Genomic DNA, 15677 nt, shown 5'->3' with positions numbered 1-15677 from the left:
TGAGAGTTGCAGAATCATCGCGCTGATAGTTGCTGTCCTTCGCAGAGAAATTCGTAGTATTTATTTGAGTCAAACATTTAAACCTGCCTTATTGACTTCCTTATATTAGCTCGTTCCTGTCGTAACTATTGATGTATGTTATGGTACTAATGGCTCTATGCAATTCATTAGGCATCAAACATTCATACAAGTAGTGATGGCAGACAGTGTTTGCGGGAGATAGTGCTTGCGTTTGGGACCCCTGATACATATTTAATAAAATACACTGCTAGAAATCCGGGATTTTCAGCAGAATTGGTGTCATGTTTAACTGCTTGAGAGGGGCCCAACTTTTGTACACCAAGACGATTCTTTTTTGTCGGTATAAAGCTGTCTTCAAGAGAACGCATGTGAATCTATGGTGCCGCGTATACCATCAATTTTAAGGAAACATCTGTATTTCTATGCATTTGTACATGCATAAACGACACAACAATTAGCGATTTCTGAAAAATCTTATGATCCTGAGTATATGTTATCTGCGATGTCCTCAAGTTGCACCGTAATCACATCGAGTGCACTTAGAACTTGAAAAATATATGCAACTCATAGCTTCTCGATGAACCTAATAAAGAAAAACCACAAATCACTGAGGAGCAGTCATACAGTCACTTAGTAATGAAATTCTTACCAAGTAATCACATTTAATGAAACTCATTAAACAAGATTTCACCTGTAGCGTGGCCGCCACGGCCTTGGCTCGCTTTCGGAGGCGGCGTCTCGTAGCCAAGTAGATCTTGAAGTAGACGATGGTCATGATGAGCAGCGGTGCAAAGAAGGAGCCGCTAGCAGAGTACAGCACGTAGCCGCGTTCCTCGGTCAGCTGGCAGGGAGACGTCTCGTCAAACTGCTCCGGCCAGTCGTTCCAGCCAATGAGTGGTGGCACCGAAATGAGACCACTGATGGCCCATACCAGCACAATCGAAAGAAGGACACGCCGCAAAGTGCGCTTCTGGGCATAGTTTATGGGGTCGTGGATGGCCCAGTACCGGTCCAGCGCGATGGCGCACAGGTTGAGTATCGAAGCTGTGCAGCAGAGCACGTCGCACGTGAGCCACAGTTCGCACATGTGCAGACCAAACACCCAGCGGCCCATGATAGAGTAGGCCACGTTGAAGGGCATCACGAGGAGCGCCACGGCGATATCGGCCGCGGCCAGAGACACAATAAACATGTTTTGCACGCTCCTCAGCGGTCGGTACGTGAATATTGCGAGCACCACGAGAACGTTGCCAAACACAGTTCCTGCAACAATGGCTGACAGCACGAGCACAGTGGCCACGGCTTCTGGAAGCGGCACTGCAAGCGAGAAGGCGGCGTCTTCGGCCGCGGCGGCTCCCACCGTGATGCTGTCTGGTGATGCCGTGGCATTGGAGTCGTTCGTAAGTCTCACGATGGAAGCGAGACTCGATGACACGTTGTCACCCGTGTCAAACATGGCGCCACCGTAGAGAAGTGGGGTCACGACTGTGCTGGTGGTTGACTGCTCGAGACTGCCCCGGGTCGTGGTCATGGCCTGAGTGGTGCTGCCTCCCTGATCAGCGTACCCAAAGAAGCTCCAGCCGGCAGGAAACCTGAAAGCGATGAACACATATCTTAAGGATACGTTTATTTTTTCTCTTTTTTTGCGGTACCTGGAGTCTCTATTTAGATCCGAAGATAGCATTCAAAAATAAAACACTCGGAGGCTTTACCTCTATCAGTACCATGCTCCATGAGCAGCGGTGACCGGCAACCCACTGATATTGCACGCTATTCCAAAGCTGCCTATGCAGTTCTCGAGACGTCGTGATATCGTATATATCGTCCAAGGATTCAATATCAGTTTTTGACTAAAAATTAACTTTCGTATGAAGCGGTGAAGTTTTGCGCCCGACTGAATAACGCGGCGTACAAAGTTTTTTTTGCGTGCATACCAAACTTCCTTAGTATCATGCTCTCTGGCAAACAACCTTGGTTTCGTGATTGTTTTGGGCGAAGAAATATTTCTTTACAATGCTAGTAGTGCTAGCCTAAGCCTAAGATTGCTGTCAAGTAGTGAGGTTTTAGTTCCGACGATTAAGGAATTTGAACACGAAAGACCCAAAACATCAGCTGCTGTCCACCGGCAAACACTTTTGTCGGCCTGTTTCCAGATTTATGGTTTTTTGTGCCACCTTAGACCTGATTGAAATGGTAGTGATGCGGTGGCCACTGTTTGGCATTCGTTTGCATTATGTGACCAGGATTTGATTACGTCATGTCTGCAGAGACAGATGTTTTAACCAAGTAACAAAAAAAAACTTGTAGTCGCCTCCCGTCTCATGTCTGCTGCTGTGCATTGAGGCTAATTGCACCAAACAGTGCAACCAAACAAATAACTACATGAGGCGATGTTTTCAGTCAGTTTTTTTTAATACCCTTAATGCGGTTTCTGTCAACACCCATTATATTCTCTCAATAATATCATGACGAGAGAACCTTGAGCTAGAGTCGCTGATTCATAAAAGGATCGCAAAAAGTGATGGGCTTAAATTGATGCCTTGCGATTTTGCAAGAACACCGTCGAGCTTCTTCGAATTCGTCTACTCGAGCGAGGCAAGTGTTTTTCGGTCTTAGAATTTCTAGGCTGATGGCCAGGAGGATTTTCAGTGCTCAATTTTTGCACTGAACCTTTGTATATCTCTTTCACGTTAAGGAGCTATTTCCCACACTGACATGTAAGCGTTAAATAGCAAAGGGTTAATTTTGCAGCTCAAAACTTTATTGAGGTAAAAAGGCAGTAACTCTTTTTAGGCGCTGTCTTTAGCGATGATATTTTGTAATATTTTGTGCACGTGACACGTGTTTTCAATTTTTTTTTCTTCGATATTTGCGGGTGTTTCGATAATTTTCTGTAATCTTCACAACTTTTTCTATTTTACAATATTTCTTCTGTTATAAAATTTCACTTTTATTCCTTCAAAGACTCCACATAAGGATCACACTTTCGTCAGTTGATGTGTTTGTGCTCTCGAGGATTTTGCGACAAAATATTTGCTTAAAAAATAGCTATTGTAAGCATTCCATGAAATAGCTTGTTTCCATTAGGCAGAAAATATTTTTTTCGCTCGATCTGGTCAGATCATTCAAGCGTTTAGGTGATTTATGGAATAAAGAAAGCTACATTTTAGATAATTCCATCGTTTTCAAATATATTGAACACGTTATATGTTGAACGTTCAAAATATTTAGGAGAATATTCATCAATGCATATATCATACTACTAAAAATTTACATTACTGCCTAATATATTAGTCTGAATGGCATACTGCCATATGGTGCACTTGTTAGAAGCATTTCTGATGTGCGGAATGTTATTGTAACCACTCACCGTTCTAAGTAAAGTATTAAAATCAAATCAGAAACTAAGTTAATTTTTTCCGGATTTCAGGAAAAAGTTACTGGAAATGTGCAAGACTATTCTTTATGCTATGGATTAGAGTGGGGTTAGGTTCGATAATATTATCAATGTAGCGTTTCTATAAGCCATATATGGCAAAAAAAATTGAAAGCGTTTTGCAGGCTTCACATAAATTAAGAATAATTGACGACATGAAATTGAAAACTTCATTGTCTTGCTTTTGCTACGACAGCAATTCGGTTGTGAAGCGCTTCCTGGTAGCCCAGTTTCAAATTCGGTGTCTACGGCTGCGGCACAGTCGAAGAAGGTGCTTGAATATTTTTTCCTATATGACGAAGTATTATTACTATTAGAAACGTGTTGGTATGCAAACGTTCTCCAAGAAATAAACACTGCCCTTTTTGAAAATAGAATTGGTGAATATGCACGAACCTCTCTGCCATGTTCACGCTAGTTATTTCCTCATTCGAAGAGTTTCGAAGGGGCCCGTGACTCTCTTGTTAATTTACATTAGCAGATATGATCGATTTTGCCCTGTACTATCAAAAAGCAGTTTTAATTCTATTTCGATTACAAGTAATGTTTATAAAAAAGGCCAAATGTGAACGAGATTATGCGTGTTGCAGGTGACTGCACATCCAATATTCCCAAATCATTTGGACACATGAGCGACTAGGGTAGTGAGAAAGGATTTTAACTTACTACAGAGTTTTGAGCTGATACTGAAGGAGTCGCATTTTTCGCCAACGAATGCTTGCATTCTCATCATAACACACAGGCTATTTTTATTTATTCAGGTATTTTTTCTGCAGTCTCGGCGGGCTGCCTGCAGTCGGGTCTGTCGAGTAAAGAATGCAAACTACGAAACAACAAGTTTCTACACAGACAGGAAGCTTCTGCGTTTTGCGGATACGAACATTTCAACTGAAAACTTTCATATCCCAAGTCAAAGAATTGTCTATAGTTGAAAATTTCTATAGTGCGCAATATTCGCACTATGCAATCCAATTTTAAAATCCGTAGGCTTTCATTCCTGTCGAAAAGTAAATTGTTTTTACTAGGCTGTCAACAATCGCTACAGTTTCAGCGAAGCCGCAAAGTCACCGTGTAGCTCAAAAGAAGGTGACGTCGTCGGCGTCGTTGCCTGTGAGCGAAATATGCATGAAAAATCCCCAGACAAGCCACCTAGCTTGCAGCAGGTCACCTACATCAGATGTCCGTGTGACGTCCTCACAACGTGCCCGTTGGATAGTAAGTGAACTGCGCACCATGGCAGGCGGCAGTTAAATCAATGATTGGTCACGAAAGGTTTGTAGAGAAGAGCAACCCGGGTTTCACGAGCCTCACACGAGGCCGCACCTGCCATCACAGGGTGGTGGTGCAACGCTTAATTGTTTTGCTACTGCCCGAGGAGTGGCATGAGAACTTCTAGGGATTTTTGAATGTGCAGTATACAATGACCAGCTCTGTATATATGGGTATCGACCAACTAACCCTATAGGGTCATACCCTTCAGGCGGAGCGTAAGTGTCCAGTGCAGTTTTTTTTTTCTTCAGCGACTGTGTTTTCTTTTTTACTTTTTGCAGTGCTTACAAAAATTCTGCAGTACAGAACTACAGAATGTTGTAGCAAAATGGTCTAACACTCCACAGTAGGAAAACGAATCAATCCCCTGCCTTATTTGCTTTTAATGTCTTCCTGTAAAAGCAGATGCCTGCAGCACTAACTTGAAAACTTTTCTATCGTCGAGCTTAAACGCAGAGCAGCACATTACGTTGATGCATTAGACCAGAAGACAGTCTACGCGCATTCATTTTGAAGTCAGTCGCCGATGATCAGCCGCGTTTTCGGTTTTGCTCGGGCTGTGGGAAGCAGACGCAAGCCACTGGAACCGAGATTGCTTCGAATCGGAGAAACCAACTCTAAAACCAGCTAATTTGCTATGGTAAGAAATATTAACAGAGGGCAAGAAGTGCCGTTAAAAGCCTTGTGACAATGATATTTCTGTTGTACATGGCATGTTATAACAGACAATCTTGAAAACTACCCTGTGAGTCGACACATGTAGACTGTCCTTATGAGGCAAAACCTCAATATTTTAAACAGGTATGGTCTCAGCAGTGTAACCCAGAAATTACGCTATATGCCATGGTGGACAACTGAGCATGTGTGCTCTCCGAACGCGCTTTCTTTCAATGTAAACTACTACGGAATGACAGCTTTCTAGGTTTTAGACGAAACAATTACGCCAGTAAAGCGCTAAAAGCATGTTATGTGAAGTATTTTTTTCATATCTGGGGTTCAGCCTAAAAGCCATCAGCAGAAAAAAGTTCTGAATAGGCAGTCAAGCGCCTTCTTGATTTGTCCTTCTCAGGGCAACTTAATTCTGAAGGCCTGCGGAATCGAAACAGCAAACTTGCGGGCCCAGCGAAAAACAAAACTACATCGCAAACAGAGAAATACATTATGGGCATAGAGCGATCGCTCAAAGAGCATTCAGATTTGCGTAAAGGACAAAAATGATGAAGTGGCTGTCTAACTTTCAAATTTATAAAACTATTCTATTCACTCGGCTGAAGCGACAATAGTGCGTGGCCTTCTAGAGTATGATTGAAGCAGTAGAGAGATGAGTATATATAAACGGTGGCAGAAATGTTGTCTATTATTCAGGTTTTGGCGACATATAAATACCCTTTCAGGTCAAATGATATCACAGCTTAATTTCAAGATCTCATTTCCCCTGCGCAGCACATTAAAGATTGGATGGGGTGGTATGAATGTATATATTATTTCCTACTCACAGCGCAGCCTTAATGAGACTGAGCGAGAAACCAGTAAAAACTAATGTGTCTGACGCCTCTTCAAAATTCATGCTGCACCGAACATGATCTAATGAACAGCATGAAGGCCACTAATCAACGTGCCTAGTTGTTGACTGAGGTGATTGCAGTTATCCTATTATGTTTTCCAGACTAATGGTTCTTGCTGTTTCTTTGAAAGTGGAGCGTGTACAACAAAGTAGCAAGTAGTGCAGTTTCTGAACTCCTTTTTATCGTGACCCCAGCGCTGCCGCTCAGCTGAAAATGAAGTCGGAAATTGCAGTGCGTGAAAACTGTCCATTGTTATACATCCGAAGGAGGCTTCGCAGTCTGGCTGCTTGCTGTGTGGCAGAAATGGTGGCCTGCCAGCAGCGGTATCTTTTCAAAGTTTGAATTCAGCTCGAGCAAACTCATTAGCCTACCCGCGAGTTAGTTCGTATCTGTCCAGTACGGGAAATGCGTACGTAGCTCCTGGCGTTTACTTCTAACACGCAGTGCGATTGCTTACACCCCGTGACGCACACAACCATTTCCTCAATGGTAAGCGACCATCCCCGCGTAATTAATTTCAGCCTTATCTCTCGCTTTCTGGATTTAGCGCAAGTTCTAATTTGCTTCGGCAACTTCATCCTCGTTTACCACGAAAAGCCATAGCTGGAGCCATTCGACCAATACATTCGAATGCGTTTTAATTTGTGCAGAAGCTGCTCTTTGCTCTGGTCTGGCCTAGTTGCTGTGATTTCGGGCTTTTAGACGGTTTTCACAACTATTTCCCAGAGTGAGGTAGAGTGATATAGTGAGTTATGTCTTACAAATCAACGCTAGAAAGATGTTCATCGGGGCCCGACGCAGTTGGTTTTAACCTCCAGTCCGTAGGCGCTAGTCTGTGTTAGATTTTTGAGAATGCACAATACAATTCTGAATGATTATAACAACCTTTTATTGTTGCTGAATGTGAAAGTGCCTGACCTTAAAACAGGCGCATATCTGCTCCAATGATTCTCCATTGCAAGAAGCCTCTGCGTAGATAAAAATCCCTGACATTATTGGATTTGAAACAAACTAATATTAGAGCCGTCCCCATCGCTGTCGATTTAAGCTATCGGTGTACTGCAGGTGAAGCAGTGTATCTATTTCGTTTACAAGTTGTAGAACTTATATAAAGGTTGCTTTTCACTGGTAGATATGGCAGCTCTTTAGTTACTTACTCGGTGCGGCGCACCATCCTGTATAGGGAGCAATGACCACACCAAATATTAGGACTAAGATGACTGACTCGACTGGCTTGGCTTACGGCACTAACTTTGCCCGGCCCTCTCCCCACAAATGCGCAGGCATAACAAACTATTTTGAACTCCAAGAGAGGAATAAGCTGGGCTAGTTGGTACATTAATTGAATAAAAACAGCCCAGTAGACGGGACCAAGAAGAGAGAACACACAGACACAGGCGCTGTGTCTGTGTGTTCTCTTTTCTTAGTCCCGTCTACTGCGCTGTTTTTATTCAAATATTTTCAACTTTAAAACCAAAATGTTATTTTTTGGCCCAGATCACAGGTCCCTGAGGGATCCGGAAATAAACCTGCGTATACATTTCGCGTCATCATCGCTTCCTGCATTCGGCTTCCGCCTTCTGGCATCCGGGAAATCTGGGGCTTCCCGGATGACATTCAAGGACGGCAACGCGCAGTGAGTAGAGTGACACATATATGTATTCAATCACCTGAAGGAAATCGCTTTATGAGAGCACTGTATTGGGCGATTCATTCGTTTTTTATCACATAGCTAACTGCGCACACACTGTCATGGACGTTTCACGTCCTTGGTTTCGAGTGCGCAATTACTTATGTGGTATTAAACGCCCAACTCGGACAGTGACGGGCTGGCTTAAAGCGGTTTTGTGCGCTTTTACCTATCTGATAATAAAACTAGTTAACATTCTTGGCACCAAACCTTAGGTATGTATATTTATGTATCTTTCCTATGTGCTGTGGAGAGTTTAATAAAAAAAAATGCAAGAGACGCATTCGGGAAGGTTAATTTCCACAAACGAGGACATTATTTTCTGATATTTTGTTTTCTAGACATTATATCGCATGAATTGAGAGTTGTAAATCAAAACAGAAATTAGAGCTACCAGGTTAGTTTCTTTATATGCCGGAATGGCCGAACTCACTAGAATGTATGCTCTCCTTCACAGCATGGCGTGGCTGCAAATGATACAGACAGTGAATGGCTGCGGAAGTTTGTAAATATTCTGGGCTGCCGCTTTTGTTGCATTCTTTTTCAAGTTCTGGCAATTGTTTCATTAAAATATTTTTGAAGGATGTGCAAGGGTTCGTTTACGTTTTCGGAATTATTGTTGCAAACACGCAAGATTTTTAAATTTACAGCTTCATGGGTAAATGAATTCATTCTCATTTTGTGAAACTGCTGAGAACGTAACCGGAGCATTTTTTCAGCACAAAAAAAAGATGGCAAAGATGGCATTCGAGAGCATGTTTTTAGCCAGATTAGTTCAGGGTCTTGCTTTGTTGTGCCGTCGGCACGTGTGGTGACGATGTTAGATTCAGCTTAACCTCTGATTGAGGTTAAGTTCATCTGAGCTCTTCGTGCCGCGGGTGGCAGTTGATGAAGACGACGTCGTGCAATGCACAGCGCGACAGTGCGTTCCAGTTAACATGAAGCGTGATCAGCTGTGGTATAGTGCCTAGAATATAGCTGCGGCGCTGGCACAGTGCGCTCCTGCAGTGAGCAGCGAAGTTCTTCCGTACGCGCCGCCATGGGCTCGAATCCCAGTCGCGGCAATATTTATGAATTTATTTATTCAAGGTCAAGGCCAAGGCTTCAGAGATGGTGCAGCTGTTGGAGTTTTGGCCATCCAGTGCAGCGTTCGGTCCAAAATGTACTTCAGCGATGGCAACTGAGACGACTACCCCGATTTCAGGGTCTTCCGACAAGCCTACGTTGGTGATGTTTTGAGATGGATGATTAAAAAACAAATGATAATTGTTCTGCTTGGAAATATTGTAATAGAGAAAAGTATTAGAAAGAATGTAACATGGCGCAACATTTTCGGTACAAAATTAACATATATAAGTTCTCGGCTTCAGAAATGCAGGCAGAAAATATGGGATCGTCCACTACTAGAAGGAACATAAAGCGCCAATCCAATTAGAGAAGCTTGAATGAAGTTTGTTTCAAGTTGTAGGGCTCTTGTAGAATTATTTATCTCGCCAAATATTTTCATCACATTCTGGGGTCGTGGAGACAGTAGAAAGCAGTGGTTAACGGCTGGAAGGTGATTTTCATTCCAGGGTATTGTGCTGCCACCTTGACTGCCAGAATGGTGTGAAGACCTTGTAGCGCTAGTATTACGTGCCAAACTGATTCTTCTCTTGGGCTTTACACCGGCCGGACTACGTTTCTCTCCGAAATATTGTTTGTGATTCATTTATCCGACTTTTCATTGCAATTTTTTTCTCCCTGCCGTTCTTTGCTACTTATTTGTATCGTACTGAGAGGTTCCTCAGCGGGCCACTATCCGAGAGAGAGAAAGAATTCAGGAAAATCCTTCCTCTCTTTAGGCTGCAATGGCGTGCAGTTATTACAGCTCATCCCTAGAGACTACCCGGACACCGACGCCATGACTAATTGACGTTCAAAAACAGCGAGCGCAAAACAATCAGCATTGAGAAAAAAATATACGCCAAGAAGCCGTCTCCAGCTCCATTTATTTAGTTTTCTTGGCGGTTCTTTCTCTATCGCCAAATCTATATATCCTTCCCCATCCCCCCACCCCCCTCCCTCGCCCCCCAACCGCTCCCTCGTGCATTTGTGGTGACGAATCCTTTCGCTGGCAAAAATTAAACCGTTTTTATTTTAATTTATTCGCGAACTTAAAGCCTTCAAGCGCTTAGTATTGTTTCGCTCTGAGTAATCACTTAACAACGACGTGCTTTGCTTTACATTATCTCTTTATATCGCATTATAAAACGATTAAGTTTAATTTAGGAACTAGCGTTTATTGTTATTTTCGCAGGGGTACTTCGCGCTCTGCGTACCCAAGTAGTCCCGAACATACAGTTTTTTTTTAGCGTTAAGGAATAAAACAACTGCTTCTTAAACTCCTGCGCTATAAACCGCGCTACATACGCTTTAAGACCCTGCAAACGACCGAATGCAGGGCAGAACAATTTACCATTATTTGTTGAATTTACGACACCACCAAAGTGCTCACTACTGCTATAAAAATTATCGGTCTGCTGCTGCTGTACACTTGACCAAACCAAGGCAAACTCCCCAAGAAACCAGGAAAAACAAGTTTAAAATCGTCGTTTTTTTTTTTTCAAAAGTATTCTTACTTTTCGATGTGAAGGTGCCAGTGGCCAAACTGCCATCCAAGAAAGCGTCAAACGAGCCAAGTAATATGATTTTTGCTTCCTTAACTTGTGCGTTAACCATTGCGATCGATTATAATCTCGGTAATTCTCAGGATGCGCAATGTGTGTCTTTAAGAATGTTAGCACTTTATCCCTCACATCATGTTTTTCGATACAGGAATATATATCGAAGAAGGTCCAGAATTTCATGGACCCAGATTTCTGACCACTTATTAGCAAGTTAACTGATGTACGTAATTTTTGTTTTTCTATAGAAATATAAGCTGATTATATAGTGTTTCGGGGCTATCGTTATAATTTTGTACCACCAGAAGGGTCATCGCATTATGAAAGTATTTATGATGCATGTTTTGGATGCGAGAGTACAATATCTCTTCTAAAAGAGCAGTAGCATTCGATCGGTTCAAGTAGAGCGGCGAATCTAGCATCCTTCTCTAAAAAATGTTTGCGCAATAACTTTTAAGGCGTCATCTCTAATTACGTATTCCCCAATATTGCGTCAACGCTGCCCCGTCTGTGTAGGTGTTTGCGTCCACAGCGCATCCTGCAGCTTGCCACCTGCCGGTGTTGGTAGGTGACTCGCCACACTATCCTCGTTCCAAGATAATTCTTCCCTTCTTTCCACGGTGCTTTCAGCGGTAACCACCCACCTGTTACGCTTTCTTACGCTCTGACCGTATTACAAAGCCTTTCGCTCTCCTCATACCATGCTGGGTAATTACTCTCCGAGTGGCTGCGACGGTAATGCCCCCCCCCCCCCCTGTTGTGCCTACTACTGGTACTGCTACTACTAGTGCTGCTACTACTAGTACTACAACGAGAAACTCAGAAGTGGGTGCTTGGTAGCAGCGGCTGTAAAACAAAAGATATTGCTGAAAAATTGTTTGCTGTTACCTTACAGCTAACGCTCCGACATACGCGCCACTCTCTCATGACCGTCTTTTCAATTTTTTAAGGAAAAATTATTTCAAATTAAGACTAAAGAGTTATTGCAGGAACTGCGCACAGCAGCCCGTATGCGATTGTCTAAATGTGACTGAAAGCCGCTGCATCCTATAAACCACCGCCAGGAGCAAGAGTAGGGCGTCGTTTGCAGCTGCAGGTATCTTAATATAAAATGTGCTCATCCCCTCAAATACGATGGCTGACAGCGGTATTTGCAGGTATAGCAGTTGAGTCGACTGTCTGTGTACAATGTGTGGTCCCTTTCGTCTTAGTGATCAAAAACCGCATTTGCAGCCAAGCATGAACGGGAGTAGCACGTCGGTAGGCATCAGGAGGCAGAGGAGAACCCCGGTCTAGAGTGCCCCTCCAAGAGTGCGAAGTCACGTGACTACACCTTGGATATAGCATTTGCTTTGCGCCTCAAGCTAAGTAATCCGTAAACAAGCGAAGCTAATTTTCCAGGGGAGCTAACTTTACATGCATGCGTTCGTTGTAATTTTGCGTCCAAGTAGCTCAGGATGGCAAGGCTGAGGGGGAGTGAGCAGGGGAACAGAAAGAGGCATTCCGCACGCGGGGGATCCTTCTGTGCGCAATCGTTATGGCTTGTCATGTGGCCCTTATTTTTTTGCGCTACCAGTGCATTTGATCACCATTCGATTTCTGTTCAACGGCGTTCCCTGCTGAAAAAAAGTTCTATGATGCAATAACCTCATAGAGGCTTCATTATAGAATATACAATCTGAATGATATATCACACAATTTGAATGACATTGTATGACATCTCTATGATGACTGTATGATTTTAGAGAAAAGTATGACATTTGTATGATAATTTTCTATGATTTGTATGATAAGTCTATGATATTTGTATGATAAACTGTATGAGTTTATTGCATCATACAACTTTTTTCAGCAGGGTTCTCATCGACAGTGAGATCATGTAAGTGTAAAAACATATGAGTATAGTTGACGACTTCCGTCGTCCTGCACCTTAAAAGAAAGAAATGCAATACACCCAAGAAATGAAAGGCGATGTGCTGGAACTGGAGGAGTTGCTGTCGTAAAGGAACGAAGGTTGCAGAACAGATTTTAATCTTGTATGATTCTGAAGGCGCAGTCACAGGTACCAGAGTGTAAAAGACATTCTGGTCCTTCTGCCCTCTTCCTCCTCCCTTGGAGTCGAGAACTTCAACCCATACTTTTTTTGCCCTAGCGCATGCTCTTAAAATTTCTTTTCCGTGAGAAATCCCCTAGAGCCGGCGCCGCCATACAGAGATTCGCTCTTAGCGCACTTGACCATAAATACAGTGTTTGCTAGTCTCGAGTCAGTGATTTCGTTTGTCGTATTGGCACCTCAGAAGAAAACCAATGCGTCGTTCAGTCACATAGCACTCAGGCCAGATCGAAACAATTCAGCACCTAATAACCTAATATGCTAAAGATAGCTGTTGGTTACCCTTGAGTAGCATCAAATTTTAAGACAAAATATAAACAACCCCACTAGATTGTGGCATCAGACTAAACGGCGACCTTAACGGCGGGTTGTTGTGTGGTACAATAAAGAACATTCTAAAACTTACCTTTAGGACCATCATAACAGCGCTGAACGTTTGGGTTCAGCGGATACCTTAACCCGTGAACGCAAAAAGCACGCCTGTCTACAAAAGTGAAGTATGCAAGCACGGACGGCTGTCTTGAAATGATTTCGGTGCATATGCTTCCAAACAAACTGCATTTACACAGAATATGGAGAGACGGCACTACTTGTCCTAAATGTTAAAGACTCCGAACACTGAGCATTTACCTGTGATTAAAATAATTGCTTCCAGGTCGGTTCTTACACTAAACTTTTATCAAACATTTTTAGATTCCGAGTAAATAAGAATATTATAGTTTCGTCTATGGTCGTAAAATTTCCCAAGTTGCGGGAGTTGCTGAAAGGGGTGAAACATGCACAGAAGTCACGAAAAAACAGACCAAATAGGGAATTACGAACCACCCTATTGGAAGGTGCATTAAAATTATAATTTCAAACAAATCCAAAAAAAAACAGCGCATTCGGGTTACTCTTTTTGGCAATGATTATACTTTAGTATGATCTAGTATCAAAATCGGCGCCAGCAATGGCAGTCCTCTGACGAGCTTGCCTTTTAGGCTGCTGATAGGTCTAAGTGAATGGTCTCTTGGTGCAAACATTTCAATTTGCTGCTTGTCAACAGGATGTACAAATTCCGCGTTGTATTTTCTATATTTAGTAAGACAATATTTAGTAAGTTTTGCTAATTGACTATATTTCCAGCCGGAAAACTTGTGCACACTAGGGCACACGCCCCTCATCAGCTCTTAGTTTCTTCACTCGCCTATGAGACTGATTATTTTTAAACACTTGTTTACATTTTGGTTGTCTCGTTTTCAACATTCTCGCAGAGAAAATTTGAAAATACAAAAAATTGTAAGATATTGTTACGGAGATATTGATGGTACTAGTCCTTTCTTCTGATATGTAACAAAATCTTCTAAAGTGTTTCCATCGATAGCATGGAACAGTTAAGACTACCGTAGAAAATCATTGGGGACGCTTTTGACGGTATTAAAAATGTTAATGAAAAAAGATAGTATACGGCTGTCGGGTTACCTGCGGATATACTGATTGCTATAGTGAAATCGTACAGTATGTGAAAAAATGGCGTTCATAATCTGTTTGACACTCAAAAATGCTTTGGTCCAGAATTGTTGGGTATGACTCGCTATAAGAGGAAGTTCTTCTAAGTTCTTTTATTGAAAATAATTCATTGTCGCCAAGAGCACCGATTGCGGATCTTTTGAAGCTGGGTTCGGTTTTTAGCTTGAACTCGGAAATCCCGATATATTATAATTAATTTGGCTAAGAAAATTAGTAAAGCGTGTCATTATTTTCACCACCATTCATGTTGTAAAATAGCTTCAGATGAATTGTTGAGCAATAATCTTGCTCTCCATTCCAAACGCTAAAATATATTGCAGTGGTTTTTCCGAGTAGCTTTATACTAAAAAATAAGGACTTCTAAAGATGAATAAATCCGCGGCATATAATATGTGATGGTGTGTCCGTGAGTAATAAAAACAATTTTTAGTCGAAGAGACAAAGTTAGTTTTGTGCCCGTCGGTACTCTTATTACACCTCCTATTACACCCTTATTATTGATATTACACCGTCGGTACTCTTTGTAAGTAGTATGTAATAGCAAGGTACTTGCTGGTATCTCATTACTACTTATAAAAAAATAGCTGCAACCTTTGTCTCCAGTATTTTCTCTGCGAATCTACGCCCTAATGAATACCCAAGAAAGCGTACGTAATTATAGCGAATTTGACAAATTGACGCAATACTGCGATATGTGCAAGTAATTGGGACATCTTCGAAGGTATTATTGTCAGAGTGCAATAGCACAGTGACCGAATCTAACCACGATGCTTCTTCCTAATTCAGTCGCCTGAAGTGACATTAAACAAGCAGTTTTGCTTGCTATTGTAATCGGGTTCTTTGATGTCTAATGGCTGCGAAGGAGCCAGTGAATGATCATTCAAATGCGAAGCGCATTCATGAAGTTCTTATCTCCCATTAATTGAAGCTCACCCCGAAAGTGCTTAAGAACGCCCTTTTGAAGGGGTCGTTGTCGAGAGGAGCTATTTCTCATTAGAGCCAGATTCATATCAGAGATGAAAGGATATTGCTGCTTTTGTATTGTAGAGCTTTTTTTCATGTTACACTACTTTATTTTGCTTGCCACACTTCTCAAAAAGAAATATCGGAACGCCTTATAGAAAAGAGAGCGTGCTTTGTCACTACTTACTTTTTGGGAAAGGAAAGTTGGAATGTTTGAAGTGAAGAAAGTCTAACGTGTGGAACGACATCCTCTAAGCCTAACCTCCCTGTAGCCTAATGAAAATATCTAGTGATGTACCCGCAAGACGCTTTCCGTTTCATACCTCGCTCGCATCAAAGGTCGTCGCTTTGCGCATGATCAGCCATCCTCTTAATTACGGCGATGGCTCTAATTAAAGGCGGTGCATTTTTCGAGCAATTTTCTTCTTTGGCTTTTCATACCCCC

At 42.3% G+C, this 15677-nt stretch overlaps 1 protein-coding gene across 1 annotated transcript in view; it reads right to left on the bottom strand.

The window, feature by feature from the left end:
* The window catches only part of LOC149371570 (putative G protein-coupled receptor No18), a 153212-nt gene that overhangs the window by 8082 nt on the left and 129453 nt on the right, over positions 1–15677 (bottom strand). Inside the window, exon 3 of the mRNA XM_089565851.1 lies at positions 713–1613. Within this exon, the coding sequence (XP_089421977.1) occupies positions 713–1552 (840 nt within the window). The 5' untranslated portion in view covers positions 1553–1613. The remainder of the gene's footprint in view (positions 1–712; positions 1614–15677) is intronic.

Source organism: Amblyomma mixtum, chromosome 1 (assembly GCF_055824585.1).
Source record: "Amblyomma mixtum isolate Tamu chromosome 1, ASM5582458v1, whole genome shotgun sequence".
Lineage (NCBI taxonomy): Eukaryota > Metazoa > Arthropoda > Arachnida > Ixodida > Ixodidae > Amblyomma > Amblyomma mixtum.
Note: the sequence above shows the minus strand (reverse complement) of the source record. Positions and strands in the feature narration are given on the sequence as shown.